This window comes from Rhinoderma darwinii, chromosome 4, assembly GCF_050947455.1.
Source record: "Rhinoderma darwinii isolate aRhiDar2 chromosome 4, aRhiDar2.hap1, whole genome shotgun sequence".
Lineage (NCBI taxonomy): Eukaryota > Metazoa > Chordata > Amphibia > Anura > Rhinodermatidae > Rhinoderma > Rhinoderma darwinii.
In genome coordinates, this window is record NC_134690.1 from 226,739,001 (window position 1) to 226,766,334 (window position 27,334).

The 27,334-nt window shown below is 45.1% G+C and overlaps 1 protein-coding gene across 1 annotated transcript in view; it reads left to right on the forward strand.

The window, feature by feature from the left end:
* The first annotated feature begins 498 nt into the window (after window positions 1–498).
* Window positions 499–27,334, forward strand: part of CRYBG1 (crystallin beta-gamma domain containing 1) — a 333,831-nt gene continuing 306,995 nt past the window's right edge. The window contains exon 1 of the mRNA XM_075862225.1: window positions 499–1,120. Coding sequence (XP_075718340.1) covers window positions 825–1,120 — 296 coding nt within the window. The 5' untranslated portion in view covers window positions 499–824. The remainder of the gene's footprint in view (window positions 1,121–27,334) is intronic.

A 27,334-nucleotide genomic window follows, 5' to 3' on the forward strand; every position in this document is an offset into this window, starting at 1 on the left:
ATAATTGTCCCCATTGACTGACACTGTATTCAGAGAGCTTGAAATCTGCGAGGAGTTGACATAAAAGTATTTTACAAAGTTGCAGAAGTTTTCATAATAACTTATTTACATAAAAATCCCTTTAAAGTTGGAGCTTCACTGTTAAATAGACTGGCAAAATCCACAAATACATGTCTGACATTCCACCTGCATCCATGTCACATACACCGGGTGGTTGTCTAAACACAACAACATGATCTTCAAGTAATCACAACTCATTCCAAAATTCCTGCCGCCTGTCAATGACTATACAGGTCCAGCAGCAACGCTGGCCACTGGCTGCACAGTCACTCCTGTTATAGTACACCTCCTATTCCTTGGAGTGGCTGATGACTGGGTACAGAGCCTGGTAACCTGAGCCTGCAGGGAGACTCCACCTCTGTGTACAGCAGCTGATCAACACACATGCCCTGTGCCTGCCCCAGTATATAGAAACACAACACAGCAGAGCAAAGGAAAACCTGTCCGCAGCTCATCACCGCATTTAGATCCTGTCCTCCTCTGTTTCCATAGCACTGAACATATATAGACCCATTCTGGATTAGTACAACCTCTGGGCACTTGGAGACCATGTTCAAAATTGAGGTATTCCTACATCGTGGAAGTTATTTTTTACTGGCACCGGAATATGTCATACCTTTTTCTGGACTACATCTGTCTGTGAAATTACCGGCCTTATTATAATAATACGCTGCATATCCCTTAAGCAGGATTGTGAAGTTTTGGAACTTGTAAACTCATTGTTTTAAAGTGGCTGCCTAGATACTACTGGTGTAGTAGTCACAATGGAGAAGGAAAAGAAGAGCAGTAGCTTTCGGAGACTGGGGAAATTCTTCAAGAGCAAACCAGCAGACCCTGAGAAAGAAGGGGATGAGGTCAAGTCAAAGGAGGAACAGCTGGGGCTTGGAGATGAAGCGATTGTTAAGGACACATCTGCATCTGAGGAGCACACTTCACATGGGGAGGCATACATGGAGACAAAAAGAAAACCATTTGGTAGCTGGAGGCACAAAAAAAAGAGTCGTAATCCTCTGACTATATCCCCTCCTTCATCTCCTGGCCGCTCTGACACTAGTGACAGGTAAGTGCCAGGACTTAGGTGAAGTCATGTTCAGATCATGCTGGGCACCTGTAGTGGCAAGATAATAATATAATGGCTTATTCTAGTTTAGATTCAGGCAGCTAATGGTATATGGAGCGATTCTTAGTCGAAAGTAATGTGTGTAATACTCGGCGCATAAAAGTTTGATAAAAGTGTTGGCACACATGTGTAGAAAAATATATATACAAATACATCTTTACATATATCTATTATATTAATTTTAACAATAACCGGACAAGTTAAGTGAAATCGTCATTGTTACAATCCAATGCAATAGATTGCTACAATAGAATCATGTGTACACAGAAGGATTGAGTACAATATCTCTGAGTGCATATTAGTGACTGCTCCATATAAAAAGCATTGGACTATTGCTGGTGCACTTCAATGATTTTTGGTATTTTATAAATCATTTGCTGCTCATTGGTTAAGCAACAACAATTGTTGGCAAATCTCAGAGCTTTTTCTTCAATAAGCTGTGACTTTCATCATACAATGTACCGTCATATAATGACTAAATGATCCGTGCAGGTATTGTTCTATGATATATGCAAAAGATTGTCACAATATTATCTCAGTTTATGTTTTCCTATCCTTATCTGTTTTTTATGATTCTGCAGTTTACTTAGATTTGCTGGAGTCAAGATATATTGTGAGGACATGTGACATTTTCAGAAAACAAGTCATTCCCCTTGACACGATGCCACCTTTGTAGACATGGGTCTCATAGTTAAGACTGTTTGGTAAAGGCGGTGACTGCCAAAATGCAAACAGTGGCAGAATTTAGAAGAAAAGGCTGGTGAGGCAATGTGTGACCTGACAGTGGCCTGACAGCTTGAGATCGGTCGCAGTTAGCCAACAGGCTTCTATGTCCTCACTTTATTGTATCACAGCCTGCTGCTATTTTTTGGCATGCTAATACATTTAGGAAGAAGTGTTGCTTAGCTAACCTCTTTACTTGGTATGCCAATGAATGAGTTCATGTAAACAGAATACGCGCCATTCACAGCCACTTGTTTTGAATATAAATAACGTTTATACAATATAAACAATGGATGCGCTACAGGTAAATAAAGCAATCATAGAGTAACCTTTTTCCTTTATATTCAATTACAGGGTATGAGCAAAATAATTTACAGCTCAATTTGTTTTCTATTTTTAGTATGTGATTTTAAGATGAATATTTCCGATCGGTACGGGTTATTATAGGCAATGAATTTAGGAATGCATATGTCATAATAAAGCTTACGTCTTGGCTTCTCAGGTAAACAGGATTCTTACACCAATTCTCTATCCCCCTTCACATATCACACTGCCCTGTCACATGCAGTCCTGTATTCCACCAGATCCAAACATTCATCTCCTGCTACTGTGGGCATACCAAATGATCTGTTTGGCTACAGGATGTTCTACTATTATTACTATCTACTTCATACCACGTTACACAAGGGTAACAGATGAAGGCTAAAAACATACACATTATCAAACATCAGACCCAAGCAACTTCAAATCAGGGGCATACATACCATAGAGGCAGTCCGTGCGGTTGCTATGGGGACTTTGTAGAGAGGGGACCCATCCCTGGTTGTTCCCATCCCTAGTTGTTCCCATCCCCCTTGCTATTGGGTGGTGAGAACCTGAGTAGGACTCCCTTCTCCAGATAAACTGCATTGTTCACATTGTTAGGGGGTTAGGAATTGGCCCAAAGATCATAAAGAAGATATGAGAGGGAACCAAATGCTATGCACTTTTGTGTTAGGTAAGGGTATGTTCACACGGCGGGGGTCCGTAACGGCTGAAATTACGGGGATGTTTCAGCCTGAAAACATCCCCGTAATTTCAGCCGTACCGGCATGTGCAGGCGCTTGAACGCCGCGTCAATTACGGCCGTAATTAGCGCTGCTATTCATTTGAGTCAATGAATAGCGGCTCCAATTACGGCCAAAGAAGTGACAGGTCACTTCTTCTACGCGGGCGTCTATTTACGCGCCGTCATTTGACAGCGGCGCGTAAATATACGCCTCGTGTGAACAGACAAACGTCTGCCCATTGCTTTCAATGGGCAGATGTTTGTCAGCGCTATTGAGGCGCTATTTTCGGGCGTAATTCGGGGCAAAAACGCCCGATTTACGTCCGTAAATAGGCCGTGTGAACATACCCTAACAAAACCCAGGACTATAATAGGGAACCCAATTTGATTGTTGCCATGGAGCCCCCCTCTTTTCTATGTATACACCACTGAATGAAGGATAATAATTCAGCACTAATTCACTTTAATGCTATCATCAGGGAATTGTAAAGTAAGAGCCCTTTTACACCAGCCAATTATCGGGCAAACGAGCGTTCACAAAAAACGCTCATTCCTGATAATTACCTTGTGTAAACAGGGCAACAAAAAGCCGATAAACGAGTAAATGGTCGTTCATTGGCTGATTGTATAGTTTATGCAGCCTAAAATATTATCGTTGTCAGCAGCACATTTCCCTGTGTAACCAGGGAGACATGCTACCGACATGATAAAAATGTATGAGGAACAGCGATCGGAGTAACGACCGCTCGTCCCCATACATTACTGATAATAGCTCATTGTGAAAGGAGCAAACGAGCGCCGATAAACGAGCCATGATCGAGCCTATTACTCGTTGGGTCGTGTATTAGGACCCTTATTGTGTGCTAATAACAGACTGGACAATGCCTCACTGTAGTGACACGTCTGACCACTCTCAGAACCTCTACTGTATAAATAAGTTAGGCCCCATGCACACGAACGTGCTTTTGCGGACGCAATTCCCCCGAAAATCAATGAGAGAATTGCGGCCCCATTCATTCTTATGGGGCCATGCCCACGACCGTGGTTTTCATGGTCCGTGCATGGCCCCGGAGCCCGGACCGCAGAAAGAACGGGTAAGCCTTATTACGGCCGTGTTCTGTGGTCTGGGCTCATTGAAAATAATGGCCGCGGCCATGTGCACAGCCCGCGATTTGCGAGCGGCTCGGGGCTGACACTCCGTGGCCGGCCGACCCGAAAATCACGGCCAAGCACATGGCTACGGTCGTGTGCATGAGGCCTTAAAGATGTTTTTTGTTAATTGCGGCCATTGTAATGAAAAATTATAGGCCCCCTTTATATAAGACGACCGTCAGTTGTAAAGAAATCGTTCCCATCCTATAAAAAAAATCTGCTGTGTGTAATCATTAATTGTACATTTGTTTGTAATTACCATAATAAACTAATTGCAAGACAGATATACATAGAATCGTAACATGTAAACCCAGCCCTATAAAAGTTGCTTAATTTACGGTTATAATTTATGGCATTTATAGTACAAATAAAAAAACCTATTATATATATATATATATATATATAGATATATATATATATATATATGTATATATATATATATATATATATATATATATATATATATATTTCGGGACAACTTGGGGTAAGTTAGTTCACAGGATCGCCATCTCCAGGATAAGATGGTTAGCACAAAAGAATTTTCACTCCAACACAGAGGGTATGAAACTGGCCGCAACCAGCTGTATTCTCTTCAATACAGCAAGCAGCGTAGCGTCCATCGGGTTTACTCACCTCCTGACGCCCACAGTCATGGATCAGTGAGCGCTGGCTCGTATCTTCTTCCTAGGAGATGCCAGCGCTCACTTCAGCTCCGATCCGCTGTGTCCCGTATAGTGCTCGCGCACGCTCGTGCCCGGACTTAAAGGGCCAGCGCGCGCACATGTAAACAGTCATCATCATCATCAACTCACAAGATTTCCTGGACTATAAGAAGGGCCCTGCCCTTCTGATCCTTGCCTGAGCGTTGTTAGTGTATCCCAAGTCTGTCTTGCAAATGGTCCCTTAGTGTTTTCCCATTCCAGTTGTTACCCGTGCCCTGTTACCTGTTCCTGTATCCCGTGCTGTGTTCTTGTTCCTGAGCCTACTAGTGTTGGAGTCATGTCTACTGCACCTGCTGTTGTTTGCCACATCCTGTATCGTTTGCCACATCCTGTGTCGTTTGCCACGTCCTGTGTTATCTGCAACGTCCAGTGTGATTCACCACGTCTGGCACAACCTGCGGCACCTACTGTCACCCGCCACGTCTGTCGTAACCTGCTGCAACCACCTTCATTCGTGCCAGAGCTGCGGCCACTGTCTGGACTATCCAGGTACCCTAGTGCGGGACTTTGTATTACTGGGGTGCTCTGTGGTTTGGCCAGCTGCTTCACCTCTACAACGGTGCGGCCTAGTGGGTCCACATACCAACAGACCGTGACAAGCAGTTTTACAGAACAGTTCAAAATAAACCCTAGGCCGTCCAGCCTATAACTAAACATATAGCTGCCCTAGCTATCAAGGTAAAAGGCCTTCTGTCCAGAACCTCACAACAAACATATGTTCTTACCAATACCTCTGACTCCCACAGGCTGGCAATACCTGTCTTCCTCAGACTGGGAGCAATTGTGTGAATAGCTCACACCTTTCTTAAAGAGGCTCTGTCACCAGATTTTGCAACCCCTATCTGCTATTGCAGCAGATAGGCGCTGCAATGTAGATTACAGTAACGTTTTTATTTTTAAAAAGTTATGACCATTTTTGTATTTATGCAAATGAGGCTTGCAAAAGTCCAACTGGGCGTGTTTAAAGTAAAAGTCCAACTGGGCGTGTATTATGTGCGTACATCGGGGCGTTTTTACTTCTTTTACTAGCTGGGCGTTCTGACGAGAAGTATCATCCACTTCTCTTCAGAACGCCCAGCTTCTGGCAGTGCACAGACACAGCATGTTCTCGAGAGATCACGCTGTGTCGTCACTTCCTGCCCCAGGTCTCATTTGCATAAATACAAAAATGGTCATAACTTGGCCAAAAATGCTCGTTTTTTAAAAATAAAAACGTTACTGTAATCTACATTGCAGCGCCGATCTGCTGCAATAGCAGATAGGGGTTGCAAAATCAGGTGACAGAGCCTCTTTAACCGGTTAAGGACTAGGCTGTTTTACAGCTAAATGACTAGAGAAATGTCACAATTTTGCTATGCGCTTCTTTAGATGACTATAACTCTGCAGGTGAATAAAGTTCATCTTTGAATTTTACACTCTTTTTAAAGGACAGATAGTGCTTTGTTTTAGTGGCATTTGTCAGTATATATCATTTTTATTTTTTTCTCTAAAGTGGGCAAAATTGGAAAAAAATGCAAGAATTTAGCAATTGCGTCAGTTTATGCTAGCATTTTTCACATTTTTAGCAAGTCCAGTTTTCTTCTGAAAGTTTCTTGAATAAGATGGAACAAAATAAAATCAGCGCTTTTTTAGCAAATGCGTCAGTTTAGGCTAGTATTTTTCACACACGGTATAGACCACGGACAAAATTAATCTCCTTTCACATTCTTCCACTTCTCCCGTGCATGGGGATACCAAATATGTGTGCCTTATTCACTGTGCGGGCATGTGCCAGGGCTTGGCATAAAAGGAGGCTTTTTGGCCTTTTCGGTCCAGGAATTTAGAATTTGATTTTATAGCCGCATACTGTTTTCTGGGGGGCCTAATGCTGCTGAAACATTAGAAACACCCCATAAATGACTTCATTCACACAAGTAGACCCCACAAGGTTTCCTTCAAGGGGTTTATCATATTTTTAGCAAGTCCAGTTTTCGTCTGAAAGTTTCTTGAATAAGATGGAACAAAAAAAAATCAGCTATTTTTTAGCAAATGCGTCAGTTTAGGCTAGTATTTTTCACACACGGTATAGACCATGGCCAAAATTAATCTCCTTTCACATTCTTCCACTTCTCCCGTGCATGGGGATACCAAATATGTGTGCCTTATTCACTGTGCGGGCATGTGCCAGGGCTTGGCATAAAAGGAGGCTTTTTGGTCCAGGAATTCTGCATTTGATTTTATAGCAGCATACTGTTTTCTGGGGGGTGTAATGCTGCTGAAACATTAGAATCACCCCATAAATGACTTCATTCACACAAGTAGACCCCACAAGGTTTCCTTCAAGGGGTTTATCATATTTTTAGACAGTCCAGTTTTCTTCTGAAAGTTTCTTGAATAAGATGGAACAAAATAAAATTAGCTTTTTTTTTAACAAATGCGTCAGTTTATGCTAGCTTTTTCACACACAAAATGGACCACGGACAAAATTCATCGCATTTCACATTCTTCCACTTCTCCTGTGCATGGGGATACCAAATATGTGTGCTTTATTCACGGGCATGTGCCAGGGCTTGGCATAAAAGGAGGCTTTTTGGCCTTTTCGGTCCAGGAATTCTGCACTTGACTTTATAGCCGCATACTGTTTTCTGGGGGGCCTAATGCTGCTGAAAGATTAGAATCACCCCATAAATTACTTCATTCACGCAAGTAGACCCCACAAGGTTTTCTTCAAGGGGTTTATCATATTTTTAGACAGTCCAGTTTTCTTCTGAAAGTTTCTTGAATAAGATGGATCAAAATAAAATTAGCAATTTTTTAGCAAATGCGTCAGTTTATACCAGCATTTTTCACACACGGCATAGACCACGGCCAAAATTCATCTCCTTTCACATTCTTCCACTTCTCCCGTGCATGGGGATACCAAATATGTGTGCCTTATTTATCACATAGAGAAGTAGGAGGGCGGACGATAGAAGAAGCTTATTTCACAAATTGCTTTTTTTCAAAGCTGGTTTTACAAAACTCAACAGAGTTTCTATAACACTTCCAAAATATCTGCTCTTGAAGCAGAAATCCCAAAATATTCATCTAGGGGTATAATGGGAATACATTTTTTGGGGTTTTCTAAAATAAGAAATTGCAGGTTTATGCAAATAGAGCTCTCCAGCAGATGAACTTTAGAGAATATGCAAACATGACATCCACCCCCCACCCATTCCCTCCCTCACCCTTGGAGTAAAATCAGGGGAAAAATAAAAACGTAATGTAGGGCAAATATATTTTCAACGAATTAACTAAAATCTAATAATTCAGAACAGTGTGGTATTTTTTAAAACATGGCTCAATGCACAGGCCTGGTTGCGAGGGACATGAGGGACAGAAATATCGGGAATCTTTGCGGTGCCCGTCTTTTCTGCAGACGCGGCACTTTTTCTGGGGTTTGCTTCTGGTTGGTATTGGGGGAATCCGACTGATGAAGTGTCTTTCAGTCAGTCGCGTGACATCCTCAGACCGGGGGCATTCTCGGGTGTCCTGAACATCAAAAATGAGGCCTTCAATAAATTTTTCCTGGAAATCCAGGTATGTGTCTCTGCCTCTGTTTTTTTTGTAGAGCACAAATGAGTTCTGGATGGCCACCTGTAACAAATAAATGGCCACTTTTTTGTAGGTTTTAGTTTTGCGTTTTACTAAATAGGGCTGTAAAACCTGGTCGCTTAAATCCACCCCCCCATGTACTTGTTATATTCGGACACGCTCACTGGTTTGTGCTTGTCCGATGTTGCCCCTCTTTCCCTCACTGCCACTGTTCCTGCGGTATGAATCGTGCTTAGCACATACACATCTTTGCGATCCCTGAACTTGACCGCCAGCAATTCTTCAGATGCATAAGCACAGGAGTCCCCCTTTACCATGCGCTTCCCCACTAATTGCTGTGGAAAACCAATTCTGTTTTTGCGCATGGTGCCACATGCCCCAGTCCTTGCAGCATGCAAATGCCTAAACAGGGGCACACTCGAATAAAAATTATCACAGTACAGGTGGTACCCCTTGTGAAGCAGAGGCTGCATTATCTCCCACACGATCTTACTGCTGGTGGAAAGACCAGGGGGGCATCCAGGAACATTTATTGTGCGGTCCCGCCCTTCATAAATCCTGAAGGCGGTGGTATATCCTGACCCGCTTTCACACAATTTGTAGAGCTTAACGCCATATCTTGCCCTTTTGGAAGGTAGATATTTGCGAAAGCTAAGTCTGCCATGGAAGTTGAGGAGGGATTCGTCCACACATACATTCTGCTCAGGGGTGTAGAGTTGCAGAAATAAATTATTCAGGGAATTTATTAGCGGTCTTATTTTGAACAACCGATCCCGGTTTGCATCGGTACTTGGGGGGGCCTGTGCGTTGTCATTGAAGTGGAGGAACCTCATTATTGTCTCATAACGAGACCTGGGCATTACTGCAGAATATACTGGGGTGGGTTGGGCGGGTCTTGTTGACCAGTAAGACCTAATGGAGGGCTTTTTGACAATACCCATATTTAGGGTGAGCCCCAATTTTTTTTTAATTCCTGCAAATTGGTGGGCGTCCAATCTCTGGCATGGGTGGATGAAGGTTTCTGCCTTATATATTGAGTGGCATATAAATTTGTTTCATGGACAATCTGATTTAGGATGTCGTCCGTTATAAATAAATGGAAGTAATCCATTTGGACAAAATTTGTATTGTCCACGGTTATGCCAGGAGTGGCAGTAAATCCGTGAATTCTAGGCCCAAAAGATGGGGCAGGTGCCCATACAAGAGCCTGGACTGAAGGGACCAGGCTGTCCCGTGCTACAGCGCTACTTGGCCCTGCGCTTTCATGTTCTGCAGTTTCAACTGCATCAGGGACAACGTCCCCTGAAGATGAACCTGAAGTGACGCTGTCATCGTCACTACCTAAAACAGGTTCCATCTCGGACGCCATCTCTGATGCGGTCTCCGACTCAGACCACAGTATGGCGTATGCCTCCTCGGCGCTAAACAACTTCCTCGCCATAACGTAACTAACACTAACTAAACAAATTTTTTTTTTTTTTTATAAAACACACAAACTAACTGCTATATATAGCTACACTACCGCTAACAAAAAAATAAACCGCTATTGCTATATATATTATATATATGTGGATATATATATAATTATATACTCCCTACCTGCCTATTCTAATAGAATAAAAGATAGAAAGGTAGATATATAGAAAAAAAGATAGATGGATAGATAGATTGTATAGATAGATAGAAATCTATCTATACAGAGAATGTTTTATGAGTGTAACTGTATTTTTTTTCACTGTATTCTTCCGGCAGCAATTCTCCCGAGTCTCTTCTTCCCCTCAAACTGAAACAATGTTTGAGGAGAAGAAAAGAGGCAGGAGATTTACTGCCAGAAAAGTCAAAATAAAACAAATGTGGTCGCTGTGATAGGTTTTCACAGCGACCACATGTTCAGGGACCATCAGATTGGTCCCTGATACTCTGCCCAGTGCCCAGAGCTGTTGGTAACAGCGTGAGCACAGGGCTGTGTGCACGCGATCGCGTGCACACTGTTTTCTATGCAGAAATGCATGTGATCGCTGTGATTGGTTGTCACAGCGATCACATGTTCAGGGACCATCACATTGGTCCCTGATACTCTGCCCAGTGCCCAGAGCTGTTGGTAACAGCGTGGGCACAGGGCTGTGTGCACGCGATCGCGTGCACACTGTTTTCTATGCAGAAATGCATGTGATCGCTGTGATTGGTTGTCACAGCGATCACATGTTCAGGGGCCAAAAGATTGACCCCTGACATTCTGCCCAGTGCCCATGGCTGTTAGCAACAGCCAGGGAATAGAGCTGTGTGCACGCGATCGCGCGTGCACAATCTCTGAAGTGCCGCCGTAAATAGTCTATACGGCGGACTTCAGAGACCCTGACCGCTGGCCGTATAAATACGGCCAGCGGTCGGGAACCTGTTAAAGGACCCTTCTCAGCTGGCAGCTAATGAGACTCATAAGGCAGCCCAAACCATGGACTGTCCTGAAGACGGAGTGGAACTTTTACTATTCTCTTCCACTCCAGCAACCCAGACCTTTTAAATATATAATTCTGGGCCCAAATCTTTCCCCTATATATATGTATATTCTAAATATTTGGTTATTAACTTCTTCCAAATGGTCCTGCTTATTAGTTTTTCCTATGCTTGCTGTGCAAAGATGATGAATTGTAGCAGTATTAACTTCTGGTAAACTATGGTAGTAACAAACTGGCAAAGTACTAGTAGTGCACAGGTACATTTTCAATTTTAATCATAATCTGCAAAAGTCTATCGTCAATTTTCGATCAGCTGCTGTAAGAAAATCTTAAGACCAGTATCCATACTTCATTGCTGCTGTAAAGGATCTGCCAGGCACAACTTCTGTGTATACGCCCATAGGTAATCAGTCTGCACCTGAGTCTATGTCTCTGAGACTGACTCCATCTTCCACCACTCAGGATGGCAGGCTTAGGAGTGGGAGAGCCTATCGCAGCCTGGCCAGACGGAGCTAGCTCCCGCCCTCTGTCTATTTATACCTGCCTTTCCTGTTCCTCCTTTGCTTGTGATTCTTCTCGTGTGGTTTCCTGGCCCAGCTACAGCTTCTAACTATTTGATCCTGCTCCATACTGACCACTCTCCTGCTCTGCGTTTGGTACCTCGTTCCCTCCTGGTTAGACTCGGCTCGTTCACCGCTTTTGTTGCTCACGGTGTTGCCGTGGGCAACTGCCCCATTTCCCTTTGCTTTGTGTACCCTTGTCTGTTTGTCTCGTGCACTTACTGAGCGTAGGGACCGCCGCCCAGTTGTACCCCGTCGCCTAGGGCGGGTCGTTGCAAGTAGGCAGGGACAGAGTGGCGGGTAGATTAGGGCTCACTTGTCCGTTTCCCTACCCCCATCATTACATAATCACAAGCCCTATACCTAGTCTACCCTGGTCCCTGACACTACTATGGACCCCCTTGAGACCCTGGCCCAGCAAATGCAGGGTCTCTCCCTACAGGTCCAGGCCCTGGCTCAGAGCGTCAACCAGCCTGATGCTACCATGGTAGTGCCCCTCACCTCACCTCTTGAACCCCACCTCAAGTTGCCTGACCGGTTCTCAGGGGACCGGAGGACTTTTCTCTCCTTTCGGGAGAGTTGTAGGCTCTACTTTCGCTTAAAGCCTCATTCCTCAGGTTCTGAGAGCCAGCGGGTGGGTATAATTATGTCCCGGCTCCAGGAAGGGCCCCTAGAGTGGGCCTTCTCCTTGGCTCCTGACGCCCCTGAACTTTCCTCCGTTGATCGTTTCTTTTCTGCTCTCGGACTCATTTATGACGAGACTGACAGGACTGCCTTTGCCGAGAGTCAGCTGGTGACCTTACGTCAGGGTAAGAGACCTGTTGAGGAGTATTGTGCTGACTTTAGGAAGTGGTGCGTAGCTTCTCGGTGGAATGACCCTGCCTTAAGGTGCCAGTTTAGGTTGGGCCTGTCGAACGCCCTGAAAGACCTGCTAGTTAGCTATCCCTCTTCTGACTCCCTTGACCAGGTTATGGCTTTAGCGGTACGACTTGACCGACGTCTCAGTGAACGACAACTTGAACGTTTTTGTGTTTTCCCCTCTGACTCCCCCATGATGCCTCCCGAGGTCCCGTTGCTTCGCTCTTCCACGGAAGACTCGGAGGTACCTATGCAACTCGGGGCCTCCGTGTCCCCCCGACAACGTAGAGAGTTCCGCAGGAAGAATGGTCTCTGCTTCTATTGTGGGGATGACAAGCATCAAGTGAACACCTGTCCTAGGCGTAAGAATAAGCAGCCGGAAAACTTCCGCGCCTAAGTGATCATCGGGGAGGTCACTTGGGCGCACAGGTATTTCCCGTAAATATGAAACGTAATAAAATCTTGCTTCCCTTTCAGGTCTCTTTTGGTGGTAGGTCTGCTACCAGCAGTGCCTTCGTGGATTCAGGGTCTTCTGCTAATATCATGTCTGTGGAATTTGCTATGTCTCTAGCTATGCCTTTGATTGATTTGCTTAAACCTGTCCCTGTAGTGGGTATCGACTCCACTCCTCTTGCTAATGGTTATTTTACACAGCATACCCCTGTTTTTGAACTCCTTGTTGGCTCCATGCATTTGGAGCAGTGCTCTGTACTGTTGATGCAGGGATTATCGTCCGATTTGGTTTTAGGCCTTCCCTGGTTGCAGTTGCATAATCCCACGTTTAACTGGAATACTGGGGAGCTTACCAAATGGGGTAATGAATGCTTGACGTCATGTTTTTCTGTTAATTCTATTTCTCCCCCTGAGGAGGTGAACACGCTACCTGAGTTTGTTCAGGACTTCGCTGATGTTTTCTCTAAGGAGGCCTCCGAAGTGTTACCTCCTCATAGAGAATACGATTGCGCTATCGAATTGGTACCAGGAGCTAAGCTCCCTAAGGTTAGGATATTTAATCTTTCTTGTCCTGAATGTGAAGCCATGAGAGAGTATATCCAGGAATGCCTGGCCAAGGGTTACATTCGCCCCTCTACTTCTCCGGTAGGTGCTGGCTTCTTCTTCGTAGGGAAGAAGGATGGTGGTCTTAGGCCATGCATTGACTACCGTAACTTGAATAAGGTCACTGTAAGGAACCAGTATCCAGGAGATATATGGGAGAGATCCTCCAGCTCACCTGACACTTGGCATGTGTGTCGTAGACATCGCACGGAATCTCGTGTCGGCACACGATGAGTAAAGACAGGCAAAGGCAGGGGGTTGAATCCAGCGATGTAGAGGATAAAATGGAAGCTTATTCCAAGTTTACTAGGTATCAAGGTTTAAAAAGGTCCAATAAGATGGAATCCTGGTGTGCAGACAGGAGTGTTTATCGGTCCAGTCTTGGGGCCTACGCGTTTCAGACGTTGTGCACGTGTTAATCATGGCAGTATCCCCTTCCTTTGATTCCTGATCTCTTTAATCAGGTACAGGGGGCCCAATGGTTCTCTAAGTTTGATCTACGTGGGGCGTATAACCTTATCCGCATCAAAGAGGGGGATGAGTGGAAGACTGCGTTTAACACGCCCGAAGGTCATTTCGAATACCTCATCAAGCCCTTTGGGTTGTGTAATGCTCCTGCGGTCTTCCAGAATTTCATAAATGAGATTTTAAGAGATTACCTGGGGGTATTTCTTGTAGTGTACCTTGATGACATACTGGTGTTTTCCAAGGACTTGTCCTCCCACATTGAGCATGTCAGGAAGGTGCTCCAGGTCCTTCGGGAAAACAAATTGTTTGCGAAAACCGAAAAATGTGTGTTTGGGGTACAGGAGATACCATTTTTGGGTCAAATCCTCACTCCTCATGAATTCCGCATGTACCCCGCCAAGGTCCAGGCTGTGGCGGAATGGGTCCAACCTGCCTCCCTGAAGGCGTTACAGTGTTTCTTGGGGTTCGCTAATTATTACAGGAGATTTATTGCTAACTTCTCGGTCATTGCTAAGCCTCTCACGGACCTCACTCGCAAAGGTGCTGATCTCCTCCACTGGCCTCCTGAGGCTGTCCAGGCTTTTGAGGTCCTTAAGAAGGGCTTTATCTCGGCCCCGGTGCTGGTTCAGCCCAACCAAATGGAGCCATTTATCGTGGAAGTTGATGCATCCGAGGTGGGAGTGGGGGCTGTCTTGTCCCAGGGTACCAGGTCCCTCACCAATCTCCGTCCCTGTGCCTACTTCTCCAGGAAGTTTTCGCCCACTGAGAGTAACTATGATATTGGCAACCGCGAACTCTTAGCCATTAAATGGGCATTTGAAGAGTGGCGCCACTTCCTGGAGGGGGCTAGGCACCAGGTAACGGTCCTTACCGACCACAAGAATCTGGTTTTTCTAGAATCTGCCCGGAGGCTAAACCCGAGACAAGCTCGATGGGCTCTATTTTTTACCAGATTCAACTTTTTGGTTACCTATAGGGCCGGGTCTAAAAATATTAAGGCCGATGCTCTGTCGAGTAGCTTCATGGCCAGCCCTCCTTCGGAGGAAGATCCTGCTTGTATTTTGCCTCCTGGTATAATCATTTCTTCTATTGATTCTGATTTAGTCTCTGAAATTGCGGCCGATCAAGGTTCAGCTCCTGGGAACCTTCCTGAGGACAAGCTGTTTGTTCCCCTGCAATTCCGGCTAAGGGTACTTAGGGAGAATCATGACTCCGCACTATCTGGTCATCCAGGCGTCCTGGGTACCAAACACCTCATTGCCAGAAACTATTGGTGGCCTGGGTTGCCTAAAGACGTTAAGGCTTACGTCGCCGCTTGTGAGGTTTGTGCTAGGTCCAAGACTCCCAGGTCCCGACCAGCGGGCTTACTACGTTCTTTGCCCATTCCCTAGAGACCTTGGACCCATATCTCCATGGATTTTATCACCGATTTGCCTCCATCTCAAGGCAAGTCGGTGGTGTGGGTTGTAGTAGACCGCTTCAGTAAGATGTGCCACTTTGTGCCCCTCAAGAAACTACCCAATGCCAAGACGTTAGCTACCTTGTTTGTCAAACACATCCTGCGTCTCCATGGGGCCCCTGTCAATATTGTTTCGGACAGAGGGGTACAATTTGTTTCATTGTTTTGGAGAGCCTTTTGTAAAAAGTTGGAGATTGATCTGTCCTTCTCCTCTGCCTTCCATCCTGAAACTAATGGCCAAACGGAGAGGACTAATCAATCTCTAGAACAATATTTAAGGTGTTTTGTCTCTGACTGTCAATATGATTGGGTCTCATTCATTCCCCTCGCCGAATTTTCCCTTAATAACCGGGTCAGTAACTCATCAGGGGTCTCCCCCTTTTTCTGTAATTTTGGGTTTAATCCACGGTTCTCCTCCGTTTCACCTGGTAGTTCCAACAATCCCGAGGTAGAGGTTCATCGGGAACTGTGCACAGTCTGGGCCCAGGTTCAGAAGAACCTAGAGGCGTCCCAGAGCGTACAAAGAACTCAAGGCTGATAGAAGACGTTCTGCTAACCCCTTGTTTATGGTCGGGGATCTGGTGTGGTTATCGTCTAGGAACTTGCGCCTTAAGGTCCCGTCCAACAAGTTTGCTCCCCGGTTTATTGGGCCGTATAAAGTCATTGAAGTCCTCAATCCTGTCTCCTTCCGACTGGAGTTGCCCCCATCTTTTCGAATACACAACGTTTTTCATGCCTCCCTCCTTAAACGCTGCTCCCCGTCCTTGGCTCCCTCGAGGAAACCTCCTGTTCCCGTTCTCACCCCTGAGGGGGTGGAATTCGAGGTGGCCAAGATTGTGGACAGCAAGATGGTCCAAGGCTCCCTTCAGTACCTGGTCCATTGGAGAGGATACGGGCCTGAGGAGAGGACTTGGGTACCCGCCCGGGATGTTCACGCTGGGGTATTGGTCAGGAAGTTCCACCTTCGTTTCCCCAATAAACCAGGTCCACTTAGAAAGGGTCCGGTGGCCCCTCATAAAAGGGGGGGTACTGTAAAGGATCTGCCAGGCTCAACTTCTGTGTATACGCCCATAGGTAATCAGTCTGCACCTGAGTCTATGTCTCTGAGACTGACTCCATCTTCCACCACTCAGGATGGCAGGTGTGGGAGAGCCTATAGCAGCCTGGCCAGACGGAGCTAGCTCCCGCCCTCTGTCTATTTATACCTGCCTTTCCTGTTCCTCCTTTGCTTGTGATTCTTCTCGTGTGGTTTCCTGGCCCAGCTACAGCTTCTAACTATTTGATCCTGCTCCATACTGACCCTGGCTTACTGACTACTCTCCTGCTCTGCGTTTGGTACCTCGTTCCCTCCTGGTTAGACTCGGCTCGTTCACCACTCTTGTTGCTCACGGTGTTGCTGTAGGCAACTGCCCCATTTCCCTCTGCTTTGTGTACCCTTGTCTGTTTGTCTCGTGCACTTACTGAGCGTAGGGACCGCCGCCCAGTTGTACCTCGTCGCCTAGGGCGGGTCGTTGCAAGTAGGCAGGGACAGAGTGGCGGGTAGATTAGGGCTCACTTGTCCGTTTCCCTACCCCCATCATTACAGCTGCCTTCTCTAGAGCCAGTTGTCATTTGCATGCCTCCAAGATTCCCGACACTTATCACTTATTAGACACTACAGTAGCTGGCTATTGTGTATGGATCCTATTATGTTTCTGACGCTGGTAGTTTTATTAGGCTGGCGCTATAATGCAGGAACTTCTTCGGCAGAAACAACACCATGGTTAGAATTACATATACAATTGAATTAGGAAGGGGGGTTCCCAGTTCAACAGAAATCCTTCTTTGAGTTGTTCACGAGAATCTCAGTTAAAGGGGTATTCCCCACTTATAAAGTGAAGTAATGGCATATGACTAGGAGCTTGACAGTTTAGCACAATTCAGGGGATTCAGTTGCAACGTCAGGCCTAAACACCCATGCTGATACAAAGTATTGACTTACAGGTTAGTCAAGGGCATTGTTAGGGCATGGCTTACATCTGAAATGTGTCTGTCTCCGTCCATTTTGTTCTATTGCCTGATTTACACCTCATAACGGGAGTAGTTGCAGTTTATACATATTGCTGGTAATTCCATAACATGAGATTTAACATGTTTCAATGGTGGAGCTAAAGTTTAAATTGTTCATGTGCAGTACTAAGTCAACTAGTAAAGTGCAACCTCAATGTAACGGCGAAATACATTCTATGGGGGGCCCCTACATGTAGTAGTAATGGTGCGGAACATCACTGCTCCTCCGTTACCAGACCACAACAACCATATGTGGTTTTTCCCGCAATGGGCACTGCAACTTTAGGTAGAAACCCCAAAAAAAGACATTGTTTTGCAGCTTTTTTTGCACTGCAATAACTGTGCGGCTTTCTGCCACACCATTACCGTGTGAATTTTAGTGTGAATTTACTCTTAGGGTATGTTCACATGGCAACGCAAAAAAACGACTGAAATTACGGAGCTGTTTTCAGGAGAAAACAGCTCCTGAATATCAGACGTTTTACGCTGCGTCTTTTACGGACGTAATTGGAGCTGGTTTTCATTGGAGTCAATGAAAAACGGCTTCAATTACGTCCCAAGAAGTTTCCTGCACTTCTTTGACGCGGGCATATTTTTACGCGCCGTCTTTTGACAGCGACACGTAAAATGACAGCTCGTCTGCACACAACATCGTAAGACCCATTGCAAGCAATGGGCAGATGTTTGCCGACGTATTGGAGCCGTCTTTTCAGTCGTAATTCGAGGCGTAAAATGCCTCCATTACGTCTGAAAAGAGGTTGTGTGCACATACCCTTATTGTACAAGTATAGCTGTATAGGCAAAATAAGAATTATTACTTTGGCATTTGTCCTATTTGTTTCTAAGGTAACTGTAATAATTTTTATTGCTCTAAAGTAACTTGCACAGGATAAAAGAGGTTAGTGACAATAATTGACAGTTAGAAAGGTGCTGCAAGATTGAAAATAACATGCAATAAACTTTGTTGTACAACAAAAAAGCTACAAAGGCAAAATTCTTTACTTCTAAATGGGAAACTTGCTTTGTTTTTTAATGTGCAATCCTTCTAGATTGGTTGTTGTAAGATTGATATAGATTTAAAATATTGACATAAGCATAACTGGTAAGATCATGCGTAATGTCTGCCTTAGAAGCCAAAGAAAAATTGCTATCCAGTTAATGATGTAAAACTGTGTGTGGTTGGGGTGTTCTCATGTAGTTGAGATAGAAATAACAAAACATTTAGAGATATAGAGGAACTAAAAAGAAGGAGTGAGAGAAGAAATAAAAGAGGAAGGAAAGACGTAATGGTACTTTTACACTTTAACATTGGCAGCAATGCTAGAGTCCCAGGGCAGAGCATCAGGTGATGCTCTGCTCGGCAACTCCAGCGATAGGAAGCCCCTAAAGTCACTGACCAAATATGGACAGTGATGTCGGGAGCAGTGCTGGAGTCCCGAGCAAAGCGCTAGCTGATGCTCTGCTCGGAGACTTCAGCAATAGGCAATGTGACTGCCCCTTGCGGTCATGTGATTGATAACATGCCGACGCGAACAGCACAGGAAGAAAGCCCTCAGTCAAGTGGGGCCGTGTCGATGCGTCATCAATATTAGAAAGCTACAGGACTTCCGGTAACAATTCACAGGTTTTGAACTGCACGATTTAGCACAGAATTTTTAATTAAAGTATATTAGTAAGTGAATTCTTTTTACTTAAAAAATATTAATGCAATGCAATTTTTGGTCCCCGGATAACCCCTTTAAGTATTTTTCCAAAATGTATTCAGACCACAGACCAAACCCCTAAATTTATCAGACCCCAGACCAGACCCCTACATTTATTCAGACCTTAGACCAGACCCCTTAATAAATTCAGGCCCTAGACCACTGAATTTATTTGGACTCCAGACCAGACCCTTAAATTTATTCAGATGCCTAAATTTATTCAGACCCCAGACCAGACCCCTACATTTATTCAGACCACTTCATTAATTATATCCCAGAGCCCTAAATAAATTCAGACCAGACCTCTAAATTTACACCACAAACCGGCCCCTACATTCATTCAGACTCCAGGCTAGACCCCTACATTTATTTAAACCTTATACCAGACCCTTAAATAAGTTCAACCTCAGACCAGACCACTGAAGAAATTCAGACCACCAAACCCTGAATTTATTTGGACCCTAGACCAAATTGCTAAATTTATTTAGACCTAAGACCAGACCCTTAAATTTATTCAGATCCCAGAACAGACCACTACATTTATTCAGACTGCAGACCAAACCCCCACATTTATTGAAACCCCTTAATTAATCAGACCCCAGACCAGAACCCTGTATATACAGACCCTTTTCTATTTGGGGTCCGCTTCAGCTCCTGTTTGTGTCAGGACTCCCTGTGTGCGCACACATGAAGTGGCTAAAAAAAAGTACGGGTAGAATAATGAGGAGGGGGACTCACACAGTGAGGTTATGGAATTTCTCCAATTTGGCCCAAACTTGCTAAAACTTAACTGTCTTTCTTTGTCTGCCAGTCACCAAATGTTCCATGAAGTATTTGAATTGGATCGAGTTGGTCATTTCTGTAAGATTTATATAAAAATGTCATTGCATGATACACTTTTAGACATATGATGTCTTAAAAAAATGCCGCAACAGATCTTTATGATGTTTATGATCAGATCTGGATGAGATCTATGCCTGGCTTCACTCCAGTAAAAATCTCAAGGATCCTACTCACAAGATAAGTTACCTGAAGTGTTAAAAGTACAATGCTTGCATATTTAGGGAACTCATTTTGTGTTGGCACAAGTAAATGTTTGATTGTATCCTTTTTTTCTCCGTCTTTGTACATCAAAGACTTTCTATCCGATAATTGTTACAGTGTACAGTATATTCATATTTGAAATGTAGATCATATAGCTACTGTATGTTCCATGCTCTAAAGATAAACATAAGGATTAGACTAGTAAAATATATTAGGCTGAATCTTTTTTCCCCTCTCAGGCAGCCCTCTGCAAGGTATGAACACTGGTAGCTGATTATATTGAAATGTTCAGGATCTGCTGACACAAATGTAATATCTATGGTTAGCCTAACACTTTTAGGCTGGGTTCCGACGTGGCATAAATACTGCAGATTTTCCGCAACGTATTTCATTGCGGAAAATTCACAACATAATACAGTAGCAGCAATGTGGGTGGGATTTGAACAAATCTCATCCACACGCAACGTAAAAAACTCGCCGAAAAACCGTTCATAAATTGACGTGCGGTTTTTTAATCTGCAGCATGTCAATTTATGTTGCGGAATCGCTGCTTTTCTATTGCGGGGTTTCCCCATTGGCATTGGGTAAATACTACCTCCATCCAGTGATGTGTTTTTTTGTGATTTTGTTTAATCCCATGTGACCACTGCAGCCAATCACAGGCTGCAGCGGTCACATGGAATGAAACATCATCCCAGGAGGCCAGGCGCAGGACGTCAGAGGGATGCATCGCCATGGCTATGGGTAAGTATGACCCTTTTTGTTTTGTTTTTTACCTGTTATTTTCCGCAGTGGACATTCAGGCCAACAAACTGCACCATAATTTGGTGTGGTTTTTCGGCCGGAATTCCCTGCGGCATCCAGGGCGGATACGCTGTGTGCTTACACACAGCGTATCCGCCCTATGTGAACATACCCTTACTCTACACTAATTGTAAATATAATGTTGCGTATCTGGAGATAGTTTGATTTTTTTATGCAAACAACAAAAGTAAAGTTAGAATCATGTGTGAATGTTTAAACTAAACCACAATTTATAATCAGTACCAACTGGTTTAAAGGCTATATCTGTTTTTTTGTTTTTTAGAGTATTACTTTTTTGGACTATTTGCGATATTTTTGATGTGGTTTGTCATTTCTATTTAGAATGAGCTGTATTGTTACATTTGACCTGGTCTTGGTCTAGTAAAACTAAGCACTGACACAGCTCTTGCATCAAACACTGGGAGTAGTGCAGGTGGTTTTACCTGAAAATTGGTCAGACGGGTGCTTGACTCATGTTTATGTTGTTGCTCTTTTGACTTTAGTGGTACTTTAGTTAGCTCTATAAAGTTAATCATTAAGAAAATATATAAGCGAGAAAGAATACACGTCTACAACTATTCTGAGAATTCTTGAGAAATCATAGTTTGGGTTTACATGTTATAAATCTGTATATCCTCCATCAACATGTTGTAGAATTAGACAGCAGATGTGCTACTAGTGCTGGCAATACAGAATTGGTTGGATGTCCCGAAGATGTCTCACTGACATCCACAGTCTGAGACATCTTACTGAGTATGGCTGACATTGAGCTGCCACTAGCCATAGCTATTCTTAAGCTGGCCATACACCAGGGGCGTAACTAGGAAAGACTGGGCCCCATAGCAAACTTTTGACTGGGGCCCCCCCTCCCCTGGGTGTCACACAACCCCCCCCCCCTTGTAGATAGTGCCTTTTTTACAGCCCCCCATGTAGAGAACGCCATACAGCCCCCCTGTAGGTAACGCCATACAGCCCCCCTGTAGATAACGCCATACAGCCCCCCTGCAGAGAACGCCATACAGCCCCCCCTGTAGAGAACGCCATACAGCCCCCCCTGTAGAGAACGCCATACAGCCCCCCCTGTAGGGAACGCCATACAGCCCCCCCCTGTAGAGAACGCCATACAGCCCCCCCCTGTAGGGAACGCCATACAGCTCCCCCCCTGTAGGGACCGCCATACAGCCACCCCCCCCCTGTAGGGAACGCCATACAGCGTCCCCCCTCCCAAAAAAATGCGACCTACAGTGTGTCCTACAAAATACATGTATCCCCTCTCCACAGGATCTCCACAGGATAGGGGATACATGTGTGATCGCTGGCATTGATAGGGAGAACGGGGGACTGAAAGTCCCCTGAACTTCTCCATGACAAACCTCTGACTTCCGGCGTCTGCGCAGCTCAATAAAAATGAAAGGAGCGCTGGTCACGCATGCGCACAAGCACGACCGGCGCTCCATTCATTTCTACGGAGCTGCCGACACAGACCCCGGAAGTCCGAGGTTTGTGATGGAGAACTTCAGGGGACTCTCGGTCCCCCGTTCTCCCTATCAATGCCAGCGATCACACATGTATCCCCTGTCCTGTGGAGATCCTGTGAAGAGGGGATACATGTATTTTGCGCCTTCAGGACCAGACACCGTTTAGCCATTTTTAGCACGTGTTAGTTAAATGGCTATAACTTTTTTATTTGTTGGGCTAACGACGTGATTTTTGCGACGTTTTTTCCGTAGACAATGCCGGTTTCATTTTTTATCGTTTTTATACACACCTTTTTTGCTATTTTAGAATTTTTATTCATAAAGTTTGAAAATAATAGTAAAAAAATAAGCTTTTTTACATTTCAGCTATTTTTTTTTGGGTAATAACATAGTTTTACCCTAAAATAGACCTTTTATTTGTGATCGCCATTGTCTACCGTAAATTTTTATATATTACATGTCTATATTAGGGTAATTGGGTCAGCGCTAGCGTTACAACAATGATTGGCGGGGGGGAACTGTTTTTTTTTGGGGGGTGGGTATTTTATGTGTATTTATTATTTAAATTTTTTTGCACTTTATTATTTTTTTATTACTATGGTCTGTCCCTCAAAGGTCAAAGAAGACCTTTGGGGAACTTTATATATTTTTTTTCTTTCTTTTACACCATGTTTTTCCACTGTAACTGGGGCTGCACAGCAGCCCCAGTTACAGTGGAAATCAGCCCTCTCATAGTGACGATTGTCACTAACTGGGCTGTGCTGGGTCTAGTAAGACCCAGCAGCAGTCTGTCAGTAACGGCACCCGGCGATCATGTGACCAGTCACATGATCACCGGGAGGAATAGAGACAGCGCCGCTGCTGCTGTCTCTATTCCTGTACACAGCGCGCATTCAGCGCTGTGTACAAGTGATCAGAGAAGACAGAAGCAGTGAAAGCTGCTTCTATCCTATCCTCAGTGTCCCCGGCAGTCACTGACAGCCGGAGACCCGACATTCAGCTGCCCGATCGCGCGGGCAGCAAGTTAAAACCCGAGCCGTAGAAAGTCTATGGCTCGGGTTTTAAGGACCCTGACCGCTGGCCGTAAAAATACAGCCAGCGGTCGGGAACCAGTTAATGGCAGAGCGGGGAGATACCTCCCTGCTCTGCCGTAGTGTTCAGTGGCGTCCCGCTGTAGCAGCCATAGCCGCTGCTAGCGGAGCCTCCGGCCATGGTGGGGGCCCGTGCCGGCGGGCGACACGGGCCCCCTCATGCCGCGGGCCCCGTAGCAGCCGCTACTGCTGCTACGGCGGTAGTTATGCCACTGCCATACACATTAGATGTATGTCGGCCGACATTGTCGATTTCGGCATTTCCAGCTGACCATCTCATGTGCATGGTGCATCCCGACTCTCCCCCGACGGCAGATGTCGGGGGAGAGAGGGATTGAGCTCTTTAATTTTAACGTGCCCAATCCTTTTGTTCGTTAGTAGATAAGCTGCCGCCAGAGGAGTCTGGCAGTAACTTTCTCTGTAAGGGTATGTTCACACGATTACTAAAAAATGTTTGAAAAAACAGTTCCTGATTTTCAGACGTTTTTATTCAAAGTCGCGTTTTTCGCGCCGTTTTTTACGGACGTTTTTGGAGCTGTTTTTCTATGGTGTCAATGAAAAACGGCTAGAAAAAGTCTCAAGAAGTGACATGCACTTCTTTTTCGAGGCCGTTTTTTTACGTGGCTGTTCTTTAAAACCGCCGCGTAAAAAAACGGCCCACTGGAACAGAACGCTGTTTTTCCCATTGAAATCAATGGGCAGCTGTTTTTCGTCCGTTTACAGCTTGAAAAACGGCCGAAAATAAGCCCTGTGAACATACCCTTATTCAGGGGGGCACGACGGCAGAAGTCATCTCTGTCTAAGTGTCATACTGTCAAAGTGTCCTGGCAGTTATACATGGCAGTTATACAGGGTCAGTGACAGGTAAGCTGCATTACCAAACCAGACAAACTAGCCCACGCTCTCAAGATTAGATTTCTAACTATCTGTAAACAGACATGTTTGCCACCGCTCTCATCATTATAGCTGCTCTTGGTTTTCAATCCTATCGCCCATTTAATACTTGCTCAAAAACAGTCCACATCAGTCCTTCTCTCCTTGCCTCGCCCATGTACAGCTCCCATTCACTATTCACTTTCCTCAGTCAACTTAACCCATCTCATCCCACTGCCCAACATAAAAAACGCTCTCATAAATCACAGAACCATCTGCTGTCTCTCTCCATTCTCCTGCTGCTAGCTGCAGGGGACATATCTCCCAACCCTGGTCCTCCCTTTTCTTCTGCCAAGCTCAACCACTTACCTGCCACACATAGAAACCCTGCAAATCTTCTTACCATTCCTTGTATGTCTTCTCCTGTCTCTTTTAACTGTGCTCTCTGGAACTCTCGGTCCGTGTGCAACAAACTCACCTTTATTCATGACTTATTCCTTTCTAACTCTCTCAACCTTCTGGCTCTTACAGAAACATGGCTACACCTGTCTGACACTGCTTCCCCTGCTGCTCTATCTTATGGTGGTCTCCAGTTCTCTCATGCCCCCAGACCTGAGAACAGGCAGGGTGGAGGAGTAGGTATACTTCTTTCCCCACACTGCACTTTCCAGGTCATTCCCCCGGTCCCCTCACTCACATTTCCCTCTTTTGAAGTCCACACCCTCAGACTCTTTCACCCTTTTTCCCTCCAAGTGGCAGTTGTCTACCGCCCACCGGGCTCACCCCGCCAATTCCTGGATCATTTTGCTGCCTGGCTTCCACAATTTCTATCCTCTGAAACACCCACTCTCATCATGGGTGACTTCAACATCCCCATTGATAACCCAATCTCCTCATCTGCCTCCCAGTTTCTATCTTTAACCTCGTCCCTCGGTCTGTCACAACTTACTAACTCTCCTACACATGAAGACGGGCATTCACTTGACCTGGTCTTCTTCCGGCTCTGCTCAGTTTCTGACTTTATTAACTCTCCTCTCCCGCTTTCTGACCACAATCTTCTCTGCTTTACTATCAAATATTCTCTGCCTCCTCAGGTCATCCCTACGTATCAGACATACAGAAATCTACATGCCATTAACACTGTGAAACTCATTGACAGTCTACAGTCCTCATTGTCCCCTATCTCTTCCCTCTCCTGTCCCAATCTGGCTGCCAAACTTTATAATAACACTCTCAAAAATGCATTGGATGAAGCAGCCCCCACTACACTCCGAACCACCCGACAAAGACGATGACAACCCTGGCACACGCCTCAATCCCGCTTTCTTCAGCGGTGCTTGAGATGTGCCGAACGACTGTGGAGAAAATCGCATTTAAATGCAGATTTCCTCCATTACAAATTTATGCTCAAAACTTACAACTCGGCCCTTCACCGCGCCAAACAAGTCTACTTCACTTCTCTCATCTCCACACTATCTAATAATCCAAAACGCCTCTTTGATACTTTTCACTCCCTCCTTAGTCCTAAAGTTCAGACGCCAATCACAGATCTCAGTGCTGAAGACCTGGCCAATTATTTTAAAGTTAAAATTGACAACATCCGGCATGATATTATCTCCCAGTCCCCTAGTAACATCGATCCCCTTCCCCCCCGCACTCCCTCTTCTTCACTCTCAGCATTTCACCCAATAACTGAAGAAGAAGTCTCGAGGCTCCTCTCTTCTTCTCGTCCTACCTGCCCTAGTGATCCTGTCCCCTCACACCTCCTCCAGTCCCTCTCCCCAGCTGTCACTAGTCACCTGACTAAAATATTTAACCTCTCTCTTTCCTCTGGTATCTTTCCCTCCGCTTTTAAACATGCCATTATAAACCCATTATTGAAAAAACCAACTCTTGACCCATCCAGCGCTGCCAACTACCGACCAGTCTCTAATCTGCCCTTCATCTCCAAACTCCTGGAACGCTTGGTCTACTCTCGCCTTATCCGCTATCTCTCTGCTAACTCCATTCTTGACCTCTTACAATCTGGTTTCCGCACTCTACACTCCACAGAAACTGCCCTTACTAAAGTCTCAAATGATCTCTTGGCGGCTAAATCGGACGGTAAATCCTCTCTCCTGATTCTTTTGGATCTCTCTGCAGCCTTTGACACTGTAGACCACAAACTCCTACTTAACATGCTCCACTCTATTGGCCTCAAGGACGCGGCTCTCTCTTGGTTTTCCTCCTATCTCTCTGACCGCTCATTCAGTGTGTCATTTGCTGGTTCCACTTCTTCTCCTCTTCCCCTTGATATCGGGGTTCCTCAGGGATCAGTCCTAGGTCCGCTCCTCTTTTCTCTCTACACAGCTCCTATTGGACAAACCATCAGCAGACTTGGCTTCCAGTACCATCTCTACGCTGATGACACCCAATTATATACCTCTTCCCGTGACATCACCCCTGCTCTAATACAGAACACCAGTGATTGTCTGTCCGCTGTCTCTAACATCATGTCCTCTCTCTATCTGAAACTGAATCTTTCTAAAACTGAGCTCCTTGTGTTCCCACCATCTACTAACCTCCCTAAACCTGATGTCTCCATCTCTGTGTGTGGCACTATCATAACTCCTAAGCAGCACGCCCGCTGTCTCGGGGTTATTTTTGACTCAGATCTTTCCTTTACTCCTCACATTCAATCACTTTCACGCTCCTGTCACTTTCACCTCAAAAACATCTCCAGAATCCGCTCTTTTCTTACGGAGGAAACTGCCAAAACTCTCATTGTTGCTCTGATTCACTCTCGTCTTGACTACTGTAACTCATTACTAGTCGGTCTTCCCCTCACTAAACTCTCCCCTCTCCAATCTATCCTCAATGCAGCAGCCAGGCTCATCTTTATGACCAACCGCTACACCAACGCCTCTAATCTGTGCCAGTCACTGCACTGGTTGCCCATCCCCTTCCGAATAAAATTCAAACTTATTACTCTCACCCACAAAGCTCTCCACAGTGCTGCACCTCCTTACATCTCCTCCCTCATCTCTGTCTACCACCC